This window comes from Nicotiana tomentosiformis, chromosome 2 (assembly GCF_000390325.3).
Source record: "Nicotiana tomentosiformis chromosome 2, ASM39032v3, whole genome shotgun sequence".
Taxonomy (NCBI): Eukaryota; Viridiplantae; Streptophyta; class Magnoliopsida; order Solanales; family Solanaceae; genus Nicotiana; species Nicotiana tomentosiformis.
Genome location: NC_090813.1, coordinates 53,578,356 through 53,591,273, shown reverse-complemented (window position 1 = coordinate 53,591,273; position 12,918 = coordinate 53,578,356). Strand labels below are relative to the sequence as shown.

Sequence of the window (12,918 nt, the reverse complement as noted above, 5' to 3'; positions counted from 1 at the left end):
GACAACTCCCAAGACTCGTACCAATTAATTGCAATATCCTGAAGTCTATAGGAAGCTAGCTCAACTGACTCAGTCGCAATGGCCTTCATTACCCTCAACGTCCTCTGCATCCTATCGATAAATACTTGAGGGTCCTCATTTGGATATGCTCTAGTGAATATCGGAGGGTCCAAATTAATGAAATCACGAACCCTCGCACTAATGGCCCTATCTGCATGACCAATACTAACCTCCTGACGTCGAGCTTGTGCGGCCACTAATCGAGTCAATAACTGAATAACATCTCTCATCTCCTGACCCGGTGCATCTGGATGAGGAGTTGGGGGGTACTGGAGCGAGTGCTGGAGCTGGTGGTGCCCCTCGATCTCCTCTGGAAAGGGAAGGGTATGTGAACTTGTGAAGTCTGAGATAGAGTCTCACTATGCGATTCTCCCTGAGATCTGGTAACTCGTGGCGCTCTACTTGTAGTTTCATCATCCACGGACTTGCCCTTCTGGGCGGCTGTAGCCTTATTGGGTATCGCTAAAAACATAACATGTCCTTAGGAAAATGAATTCTTATATCGCACGATCTAAGATAAGAAAGAAGAGTAACCATCCTAAATATCTTATAGCCTCTGGTCTATAAGTGTGGTGCACAACACACCCATAAATAAGACTCTACTAGACACGGTCTGTAGACAACCCTAGGACAGAACTGCTCTGATACCACTTTTGTCACGACCCAAACCGATAGGCCGTGACGAGTGCCCGAGTTCTACCTATCGAACACCCATAAGCATTCGTCTAAGATATAAACATGAAATAAGTGTAGGTCATGCATAACGTCTGAAAATAAACTATTAATTCATATGAACAACCTACGTGGGAAAACATGCCCAAAAGACATATATACATACATATATATACTGTAGGGCGAGCCGACAAGGACACATACTATATAACTATACATAACTGTCTACAGACCTCTAATAGAGTGTACAACTGTATAAAGGAAGAGACTGGGCCCCGTCGTACCCATATATATTTGTAAACACACCATACCAAAACTCAAAGCAGCTCCGGATCAAATGGAGCACATCAACTCTCGCTGATCAAGGATCCTAAGAAGGGGGACCGTCAGCCTGTCTACATGCACCTGCGGGCATGAAACGCAGCGTCCCCAGGCAAAAAGAGACGTCAGTACGAATAATGTACTGAGTATGTAAAGCATGAAAATCAGTACATAAAAGACACAGATGAAACATGGGGTAAAGAATTCCACATGTTAGTCTAAATAACTTTGTGAATCTTGAAACATTTATAATATCATGCACGTGCGTGTAAATGTCATATCATGCATAGGTATAGGTGTACATAACATCATCAAGCCTCTGAGGGTATCCCATCATATCATCTCGGCCACTGTGAGAAAAATCATCAACATATACCAGCTGATCAGGTGGTGGTGCGTATATAACGCCTTAACATTTTTCCATATCCCATATACATATAATATACGCGTATATAACGCCTTCTGGTCAAGGGTCAATATACATGTATAAATGCATGAAATGCATAAGAAATACGTTAATAAGATTTCTCGAATATCATAAAATTTATATTCTTTTCAGACAAACTTTATCAAATATATATTTTTCTGGGACCCATGAACAGAGGATATAATAATAGTTCACATGGGGAATCAAGAATATAGACACCCCTAGTATTTCTATGAATAGAGTCATTTATGAAAGTTGCGTATTTTACTCGTTTCGTTTGTATCATTTAGATCATACCAAAAAGAAAGAAGGGATAGCCTTAACATACCTCAAGTCGTCAATGCAACTTAACAACAAGCTTATGACAACTAGAGCGCCAACCCTATAACAAAGAAATACGTGTACGATTTAGATGGCGGTAGTACATTACGTATCTCAAACGATAACTTGATTCTAAAATAAAACGGGCAGCATTTCCCCTGATTTTACTGCTCCCTCAAGCCTACTATAGGCGAGATACAAACATAATACAATCAGCAACTTAAAACCAACCTAATTACAATCTGGGACCTTCAATATAACAAAACCCCCAAATATACCATAATACACCTAATCAACAAATTATCAATTAGCCTGCAACTACAACGACGAGCGGCCAACCTACTACCCTACCACATGTGGCGTTTCTCCACGCCATTTTTATCCTTTCAAACTCCATAAATCAGCATCACAATAGACATCCCAAAAGCAACACAAAACAGCCCACAAAACAGTCCACTACAAATCAAATAAATGTTACTCACGGCTTCCGATCATCGTCCCGTGAGATCTAACTATTAGGAAACGAATTTATCAACTTTTCTTGATATTTTAAAGCTTAAATACAAAAATTATAAATTTTTATTAACTATTAAATACATTCCAAAAACTCAAACTACAAAGAAAAAGAGAGGTGATATAGTGATACTTACGTCGTATGGATCGTTCTGATGTTATCGCTTCTCGATTTCGTACCGGGATGTTAGTATTATTTGAAACTATTAGAGAGCTCAAAGACCGTTCTTTTATGGTGTCTCTGGTCAGATTCTATGTAAAATGAAGAGCGAGAGACGAGTTAAAACATATTTATCAAACTTTTGAAATGTTAAAAGGGGCTAGCTTGGCACCCTCTGATTCGCTCATTTTCCAATGCTTATATATTTTTATCCGTATATCGTATGAATGAACGGTTAAGATAGTTGGAAACTACATTCCAAGACCTTCAATTTGGTATATAATATGTCCCAAAAGACCTCATATAACATACGAAATTTATTTCTCAAAAAGCTCTGTTATAGGGCAAATTCTTAGTCGGTTTTTCTGCAACTTTAATCCGATTTTTCCAAACTTTATGTGTTTTGTCCAACCATAATATATAGTCATATTATGACTTTAAACTCATTTAAATCATGATTAACAAGTCTCATATTCATTATACGTCATCTTCGGACGTACAAGGTGTAACAGTAATACAGTTATAATACAATTATAATATGATTACATTAGATTTTTAGTGTAGAGTTGTGATTGAAACTTGAAGAAGATGAAGATCATAATTGCATCACAAATTTTCAGAAATGCATCGCGATTGTATTATAATTATATATGTATCATAAATGCTGTAGGAATTGTATTACAAATGTATGATAATTATATATTCATTGTATATTATTGCGAGTAGTTGTGAGTTTGTGACTAATTTCACAGTTTGTATCACAAACATATATTAAAAACATATTAATTTATCAGTATTGTATCAGGTATTGTTTTGGGTATTAATATACCAGGTACAAGTTAGATACAATTGTGATACAAGTATGATACAATTATGCTTTAAGCACTGGTGTATCTGATGTACAATTATGACACAGTTATCATACAATTATCATACAATTTCTGCAACTTCTTCTTTTTCGAATTTCAATATGAAATTTTACCTAAAACAACTTTATACTTAACTAATTTATCTCAAAATTGAGATATAAACTCTAAAGCATATTCTCAATCATTTGCAAAATGATCCAATCCAAACAAATCACAAAATCTGAAAATATGAATATCGAATTCAAAACTTCAAAGCTTTTTAATGGAACGACATTGTGAATAATTCTGGCAACAATCTGAATGTATTTTCATTTTCAGCGTTGTCCAGTCTCCCAGTAAAAGAATGATACAATTAATGATTTTTTAATAATATAAAGATGTTGGCAATGGTAGAAAGAGAGAAGATGGAGATTCTAGTGTAGATTAAGGGATTTTGATGTAAAAAATAGGAGAGAGAAGAGGAGAGGAAAAAAAGAGAGGAAATGATGTAATTGAATCCCTTTATTGAACACACTAGGCTGAGAGCCTTTTAAGGAACAATGTATACAATTTGTAAAAAAAAGATTAGATACTTATTAAAAATTACAAAACATAGAGAAAATAGCTTAATAAGTTTTTAATATAGTATAGCTAGGTAAAAATCTATTTTTTTTGACGGGATGTTCCTTTTTAGGCTGCCATTTATATTTTGGCACTTTTTAAAATACTTTGCAAGTTATAACCCCTGCTGCACAAGCGGAAGTAAACTTATAGCCTGTTTGGCCAAGCTTTATTCTGGCCAAAAGTATTTTTGGCCAAAAATTGAGGTGTTTGGCCAAGCTTTTAGAAGGAGAGAAGCAGAAATAGTTTTTGAGAAATAAAAAGAAAAAGCTTATCTCCAAAAGCACTTTTTTGAGAAGAACTTTTAAGAAAATACACTTAGAAGTAGTTTTCAAAAGCTTGGCCAAACACTAATTACTGCTCAAAAGTACTTTTTAAATTAATTAGCCAAACACAAACTGTTTTTCATCAAAATCACTTTTTTGAGCAGTACTTTTGAGAAAAACATTTCTCAAAATAAGCTGATTTTAGAAACTTGGCCAGACATGCTACTGGTCTCGTTCTGTTCCATCATCCAAGTTCACTGTAAACTTTGGAGTTTAGACATGGTGGTCTAAAGTTGAAAAAGAGCAGTTAAAAAAAAATCATGACCAAACTTTAGATCACTTGGTCTAAAGGTCTAAAGTTGTGCAGAAGGTTTCATCCAAGTTCACTCGGCGATGGTTTAAAGTTATATTAAAACTATAAAAAAAATTATGATCAAACTTTTTAGTTGGTCAAAAGTTAAGGTTTCAGTTCACTGGAAACTTTAGATGATTTAAAGTTGTAAAATAACTATAAAAATTTACAACCAGCGGTAGCATAAATTTCACTTTCTTTCGGTTGTGTAGCGAATAGGTTATATTTCCAAATTTTAAAATACGGACAAAATATAAACAGTGGCCTCAAAAGGGGCTATTCGTGCACTTCAGCCAACTAAATTTTCTCCATGTGACAGCTAAGCCCATTGGGCCGGAAGAGGGAATTTTAGCCCACATGAAACCGCGAGTATGGAAAGAGGGAACACACTCAGAAACGCGCACACCAATTTCGAGCCCTAATCATTTGAATTGGCAAAAACTGTACTCTCTATACTCGCTCCCAAATATTCATTTCACTCTTCTTTGCTGTGATCATCACAATTCTCTACTCGCACTGTAAATTCTCTACTTTCTCTCTTTCCCTACATGTATTTTCACGAATAACTACACGTATTTCATACCGTATTTGTGCAGGCACATATTTATTCTTTTGTAGAGTATTTCTGTTCTATATTTTTTCCTACGAAAAGTTTTCTCACTCTTGGTTATTTTTGTTTCCGCATTTACATGTGCCAAAACTACTTAGCTGATACATGTGTGTGATGTCCACATGAGAATGCCTTGATAAGTCTTGCTAATTTGCTTGCATGTTCTGTTATAGGTGAATTTCTTTTTGTAAGTGTGTATGATATGTCAATTTGGAAAATTTGAAATGGAGAGTTAAGTGTGTTTGGTATGACGGAAGTCATTTTTAATGGAAAATGTTTAGTTAGTGAGGTGAGGATATTTTTATTAGTTAATCAAGAAAGAGTGTGATGGTGAAAATTTTGAGTACTAAAGATTAATAATAATGTCTAAGTGTTAGTTCGAGTAAGTAGTATGAAGTTAAAAGTTCAGATAATTGTAAGCATAATGACTTTTGTTCATAAGTGATGGAAGTCGTTTGGCCCATTTGGCGCACTTCGAATGGCATATGGACAACAGGACAAGTTAGTTGGATTTTCCCCGCTTTTTTTCCCTCTCTCAGTATATTTTTGAAAGCTATATGGAGCTATAACAACACTCATACTTCCCTTAGCTCATCCAAAACATTAGCTAAAATAAATTACTAATAGGAGCATTATGTTTAGCCCAATAAGACTACTTCAATTTTTGTTTTCCACGAAACTTGGAAACCTTTCAGCTTCCTTCACTTGAGCATGGTGTCACCAGTAGGTACATCAAATGTGTGAAGGTATTATTATATTAGGTACATTTTGACAATGTGAGCTTATTTCCTTTAAGTAAATATCCAGCAATTTGCAGAAAAAGTAGAATGGTTTGCAAAGAGTGGAGGACTTGTGGAGATTAAGTTGTTTTCTTGTCACCCTTATGAAGCCTGAAAAATCTGCCCTCTTCTGCCATCTTAAAATAACAACATTGGCCTTCCATAAATATGTGAATAATCTTTGCAAGTGTAATTTTAGACACTCAATCGCTAATATTGTTCCTTCGTCTTTCGTGAATATTACTTACAATGCACACCTGAGACCTATGTTGCTGTGCTTCGACAATAATGTTTCAGAAACCGTATTTATTGGATGAATCTTTTCTTTCTCAAGTAAAAACAAAAACTTATAATTTGCGGATGAATTGACTAGAATTTACCTCTGTTAGGCAAAATAGTGACCAATTATGAACGGACGTGTTTTCAGGCACAAGGTTGACTACCTGGATTGGAGGAACACGTCTTACCTCAATGGTTATTGACCTTGAGCATCCGTCAAGAGATCATCACAAGGAGAAAGAAGACTGTGGGCACCATACACATATAAGGATGGAACATGGAAGAGGAGAACTTTCCGGTACAGATGGAGCTACTGTCACTGTTTCAAAGAGTGTTTTCCTGGACAGAGAGAATGCAGGAACTAGTTGGAATGAAGGAACATCTTGTGGTGCCTATGTATTACCAAATGCAGATTCTTTGGCCGTGAATTGCTATAGGAGTTTGGAGCCTCATGATGTTATGGAATTCGATTCGAAGGAGGATGCCTTTTCGTTCTACAAAGAATATGCTAAGTCCATTGGATTTTCCTCAATAATAAAGGCTAGCCGTCGATCAAGAATTTCTGGAAAATTTATTGATGCAAAATTTGTTTGCAGTAGGTATGGAAGTAAGCGAGAACCTTCTAAGTCTGTTATAGAACCTGTTCCAAGTGCTGATGGTGCAGGAAGTATTCCTGTGAGGAGAAAAAAGGGTAGAATAAACAGGTCTTGGTCAAAAACAGATTGTAAGGCTTGCTTGCATGTAAAGAGAAGGTCTGATGGAAGGTGGATTATTTGTACTTTTGTCAAAGAGCATAACCATGAGATATTTCCAGATTGGACCAACTATTTTCGAGGTCATAGGAACACTGATTTGGGTAAGAATGGTGCAGATGCATTTCATTCTATCCGTGAGAGGACGAAAAAGACTTTTGTGACAATGTCTAGGCAGTCTGGTGTGATGAAGAAAGATGCGAGGCAAAAGAATGTTGTTGCAAATAGTAGTCCTCAATCTTTGGCTTTAGACGAGGGAGATGCACAAGTTATGCTTGAGCATTTTCTTTACATGCAAGATGAAAATCCAAACTTCTTTTATGCTATGGATTTGAATCAAGAGCAATGCTTGAGAAATGTCTTCTGGGTTGATGCTAAAGGAAGGATTGACTATAATAACTTCAGTGACGTAGTTCTTGTTGACACTACATATATAAAAAACGATTATAAGTTGCGCTTCGTTCCTTTTATTGGTGTTAATCATCATTGTCAGTCCATATTGCTTGGGTGTGGGCTGATTGCCAATGAGAGTAAGTCGACATTTGTTTGGTTGATGCGAGCATGGCTTAGGGCAATGGGTGGACAAGCTCCAAAAGTTATACTGACTGACCAAGACAAAACATTGGAAGAAGTTATTGCTGAGGTTTTACCAGATTCCTGCCATTGCTTTTGTTTGTGGCACGTACTAAGTAATATCCAGGAGAAGCTTGGTCATGTCATTAGGCAGCATGAAAATTTTCTCTCCGAATTTAATAAATGCATTTTGAGGTCTGCGACCAATGAATTGTTTGAAAAGAGGTGGTGGAAGGTGGTGGATAGATTTGATTTGAGAAATGACTTGTGGATTAAATCATTGTACAAAGATCGCCTAAGGTGGGTACCAACATTCATGAATAATATCTTCTTGGCAGGAATGTCTACAATGCAACGGTCGGAAAGCGTGAGCTCTCTTTTAGACAAGTGCATGTTATGCAAGACGACACTGAAGGAGTTTCTTGACCAGTATAAGAAACTGCTGCGAGAGAAATATCAAGAAGAGGCAAGGGCTGATTCTGAGACGAGGTATAAACAACCAGGACTGAAATCTCCCTCCCCTTTTGAAAAGCAGATGGCAACTTTATACACTCATACAATATTCAAGAAATTCCAAGTAGAGGTTTTGGGAGTGGTTGCATGTCACCCTAAAATAGAAAGTGATGATGGTGCAGCTGCCACATATAGAGTCCAAGATTTTGAAGAAAATCAGGAATTCGTTGTTGTATGGAGTGAGAAGACATCTGATGCTTCGTGTTCTTGTCATTTGTTCGAGTACAGTGGATTTCTTTGTAGACACGTGATGATAGTTCTTCAAATGGCTGGTGTGCATAACATCCCCTCTAAATATATTTTAAGTCGCTGGACTAAAGGTGCAAAGAGTAGAGAGAAGACGAGGAATGTAAATTTGGTTGATTCTAGGGTTCAACGATATTATGATCTATGTCAAAGGGCATTTGAGCTAGGTGATGAAGGGTCACTATCTCAAGAGAGTTATAAAATTGTATTCAGTGTGCTGGAAAATTTTCTGAGAAGATGTGAGGCTGTGAATGATCCAAATTTGAATGAGTCAGAACCTTGTTTTCCCCCAAATCAAGTATTTATAGATAGTAACAACCCAAGCAAGAGTAACGGAAAGAACATAGCAAGAAAAGAGAAGGTAGTAAGTTATTGATCTTCTTTCTAGTTCTCATATGCAAGTTACTAAGTGTTGATTGAGTTTGTCCTTATATTTTAGGTATATACAGAACAAAAGATTATATCCGTGGGGATAAACAATAGATGGCAACAGATGGTTATTTTCTATCATAGCATTACATAAACGTACGTCCACCTAAGACGGAACTGTTGGTTGATTAATATTCCATATATGTTGCAGGGGCAATCAGGTTTGAGAGAACCGACTGTTGATTATCCTTTTCAATCACATTCAGCCATGCAGCCAATGTTGTGGTGATTTTTGTTTATAATTTATAGTGTTGTATGGGGAGAGCTAAATAACAAGTGTCTCGTAATATAATCGCTACTCCCTTCATTTCATTTTATGTGGCAGTGTTTGACTGTTCTGGGAGTTTAAGAAAGAATTGAAATTTTTTGAAATTTGTTGTCTTAATCATGGCATTTCTGTGGTTATAAAAGCATGTTAGGGTAAAAGAGGAAGTTTACAGTTAAATTGTCTTCAAATATAAAAAAGTTTCATTCTTTTTTGAACAGCTTAAAATTGAAAGTGTGCCACATAAAATGGAACATCTGGAGTATTATAAATTTAAAATCATTAGTTTTGTGATCCGAATTCTATAATATATATTTGGGTCAAATAAATGCTAGATTTCCAACTCCAGATGGCTACTATAACAGCCCCCAAATGATTCAAGGAGTGGTTTGTAATGCTACTTACAATTTGTACATCTGCATGCTGTGTATCTGGCATTTCAGTTCATCAGGATAACCGAACCATCCAGCCTGTTTTTGCCTTTTGGTGCAGGGACAATTGAATACAAATATCCAAGCTTATGGCAACCAACCAAACATGCCGGGGCTGGTGATTAATTTAATAACTCCAAGCACTGATGTATTCTATGATTTCTGGTGTTGTCTCAAACTAACAATTCGGTTGGCTTTGTTCTTTTCTAGGGACAGTTGAATGCAATTGCTTCAATTGCAGATTGCCCTTATCTCTCTCAACCTACATTCCATGGACTGGTAACATCTATACATATGGAAAAAAGTTATTTGTTGTGTGTCAAGATATCATTGCCTGTGGCTTTGCTAAAGTGGCAGATAGCCTATTTCGCTTAGAAAAGTACCTCAAAAACCAAATCCAATGGATTTTGTTCCTTACTGACGTCAGACCAAAATGTTAACTGTGAATCAAACACAACCTGGCAGACCCGTTTTCCTCAAAACTAACCAAATACACCACCATGACCCTCTATTCCCTACTTTACATATTGCATTTTGCCTGGAAAATTTGCGTCCAAATCCATTTTCCAGGAATAACTACAACGTCACGTGACAATCTTTTTTCTGTATTTTTATTGTTTCTGTGGGTATAGTTTGACTGTCTGATGTTTAGAGAAGATCAAAATTTTGTTTGGGTTTGCTGTTGGTCTTGGTGGCGTTTTAGGGTCCGAGTCACAGTTTATCAAATTCATGAAGTGCATTTTAGTTTTCTAGTGTTTAAAAACATTCCAACCCAGATACAATTGTCTTGCGAAAACTTTTTTCTCAAAACTAATAATCCAAACACATTTTTTTAATAATTGTGGTGTTCGAGCCAGCTTGCACACACCTCGATTAATTCCATGTGGGACCTACTATATCCCACCAACACACGTACCGGGTAACTCTGTCTGCTAAGGTTTGAATAAATGAGAAGAAATCACCTGGTGTTTTTGCCTCCGCTGGAATTTGAACCTGAGACCTTATGGTTCTCAACTCACTTCGTTGATGACTAGGCCAGACCCTTGGGTGCAATAATCCAAACACATTTCCCAAAATTATTTTCCAAAGAATAAACCCAAACCAAGCCCAAAAGCTATCTTAGTGTAAGAGCAACCTTTTCCCCGTCTATGGATGGGTAACCTTCAACTAAATAATTCATATTGCCAATTCTTGCTGTTCCATTTACTACTGAATATCAGATTATCATTGTAGGGACAAATGTATTTTAGGCCAGCAGTTGCTCAAAGTTCGTTTGGTGTCCAGAACAGTTTGCAGGAGGTGGTATACCTTATGCTCATTTTGCCTTGTATCTCTCTTCTTGTTTGATCACCATTTTGTCAACATACTTAATTTCTTCCCATTTTTGGGTTCTATCATCAGTCTAGCATGGCTAATACACAGATGCTGCGCTTGGCAATGGCAAACTTGGGCTTGAAGAATTAATCTTGTTAAACTTCTCACACTGTAGTTCCCATGAGCAACTTTATTATCTGGTAGTTTGTACATACATGAGATTGTCGCCTTTGTATACAAAAGAAACTTTTGACTTCTTGTATACAAGAATTCATTGTTAAGGAACACAAATTAGGAATATTTGATTTTCCTTCATTATCACAAGAATCTTATGAGAATTTGTTGCTTTCTTTGTGTGCAAATGCACAGATAATTTGGCATGTATTTTTATCATGAATCTTGTGGGTTCTAATAGTAATTAATTTGACATTTACCCTTTATAGCTGCTGAATAATTTTGTGAACAGTATGAAAAACTAGCCATATGATCTCATACAACATGCGTATTCTTGTTATAATTTGCCATCAATCATCATCACCCCCTTGTCTATATGTAGATTTATTGACTGTAACTTGTTGGCTCAACACATTGTTATATGAATTCTTTGTTTTGCCCCGTTAGATCTTACTTTGGCCCACGCCAAGTGTTCTCCAGTACAGGCGGAACTGGTTCAATTGAACTCATATTTTCATTATAAACCATAGACCATAGATATGTATGTGAACAACTCTTGAAAGTAGTATAAACATTATGTAATGAACTCATATTTTTAAAGAATTTAGCACCTTGTAGTCGTTAAGTTTTTAAGTCCTAAATTTGGATTTTGACGAACTGAATTATGACTCAGAGGGTGTTTGGCTAAACTTATAAGCTGGTCAAACTAACTTATAAACACTTTTCGGCTTATCTACGCGTTTGGTAAAGTTGAAAGTGCTTATAAGCCAAGTGCTTATAAGTCAAAAATAAGCCAAAAGCCATAAGCCATAAGTTGGTCACCCCCAGCTTATAAATTTTTAGCTTATAAACACTTTAAGTTTGACCAATTTTTTTACTATTTTATCCTTAAAATATTTTTTTTAGAACAAAACTCTTGCATCGATACTCACTGCCTCAAGTACTATTTCAACCTAAGCCCCCTCCCCCGCCTCTTCAAGTCTGCAATGCTCATTGACTATTTAAGATAAGCAAATTCTCTATTCCTTTGCATATTTATATTTATGTGATTATGTATTAATCTTTGAACTGTATGTAATAAACGAGGACATATCAAATTTTTGGTATGTTGCTTTCTAAGTGTTGTGGTGATAAAAGACCGTGTTTGTTTCTCTTCAAATATTTTATCCTATTTAGGTTTATTTTTTACTGAGAAACTTTTATCAATTTATTAATTATTATAACTTATGATTATATGCTTATCATAAAATAAATTATATTTATCATAAAAGTTATCTTATCTAAGCACAATTGTATTTAAAATAAAATGACAAATAGAATATTTTGTATTTCGATCGATTTGGAATCTAAAATGTTGAAGAAATTACGCCCTTATAAGTGTAAACACTTCTAAGGTTATTTAAGTCATTTTAACAGAAAAAGAGCTTATTAGCACTTTTTTATCAAATATTGCAGCAACTTATTACCAATTTTAGCACTTGTATCCAAACACATAACTGATTATTTATTAAATTAATTTTAGCACTTAAAAGTATTTTTCATCACCTAATACTTATCAGCTAATTCAAATCAGCTAATCCAAACAGACTCTTATTGTTTAGTCCAAATTAACCTAACCTATTTTAATTGAAGTAAACTTTGGACGCGCTAGATAATGAGTTTTTATTAATTGAAGTAAACTTTGGACGCGCTAGATAATGAGTTTTTATTAATTCAACCGTGTTTACTTGTTCAATTTTGTTCAAATTCATCCGTTGGCACTTCTAGTCAATAACTATTAGTACAAACAAGGCAGAGATTCCTATGATTTGACTAGATACAAACCCAAAATATTTTTACTCAGATTAAGTCAACTATCAAAGACTAATCTAAGATTTGAAAGTCGAGGTTGCGCTGTGAACTTGTTACGACCGAATACAAGTGTGCATATGGTCAATTCAAATGATTTTAAATTATTTCAGATCATATAATTACGTCGACTCTCATGGAATA

The 12,918-nt window shown here is 35.6% G+C and overlaps 1 protein-coding gene across 14 annotated transcripts; it reads left to right on the top strand.

Moving 5' to 3' along the window:
• Positions 1–4,933: 4,933 nt before the first annotated feature.
• On the top strand, positions 4,934–11,192 carry LOC104110553 (protein FAR-RED IMPAIRED RESPONSE 1). 14 transcript variants are annotated; one of them, XM_033659796.2, is made up of 8 exons: positions 4,934–5,079; positions 6,378–8,674; positions 8,753–8,809; positions 8,894–8,967; positions 9,477–9,556; positions 9,655–9,717; positions 10,672–10,737; positions 10,840–11,192. In XM_033659796.2, the coding sequence occupies exons 2-7, from the start codon at positions 6,422–6,424 to the stop codon at positions 10,686–10,688; spliced, it is 2,544 nt and encodes an 847-aa protein (XP_033515687.1). In that variant the 5' UTR covers positions 4,934–5,079; positions 6,378–6,421; the 3' UTR covers positions 10,689–10,737; positions 10,840–11,192. The 14 variants fall into 14 exon arrangements, 9 of the variants coding, with proteins under 9 accessions (XP_033515687.1, XP_033515686.1, XP_070051441.1 ...); XM_033659795.2 differs by having other exon boundaries at positions 9,649–9,717; XR_004510588.2 differs by having other exon boundaries at positions 9,649–10,737.
• Positions 11,193–12,918: the final 1,726 nt, after the last annotated feature.

What these genes read in the sequence shown, in the direction of transcription:
- LOC104110553 (XM_070195335.1), top strand. Translation starts at nt 6,422, where the DNA reads ATGGTTATTGACCTTGAGCATCCGTCAAGAGATCATCACAAGGAGAAA. An exon ending in GCCATGCAGCCAATGTTGTG is followed by an intron (nt 8,968 to 9,476) that starts GTGATTTTTGTT and finishes CGAACCATCCAG; the next exon opens with CCTGTTTTTGCCTTTTGGTG. An exon ending in AACCAAACATGCCGGGGCTG is followed by an intron (nt 9,557 to 9,648) that starts GTGATTAATTTA and finishes GTTCTTTTCTAG; the next exon opens with GGACAGTTGAATGCAATTGC.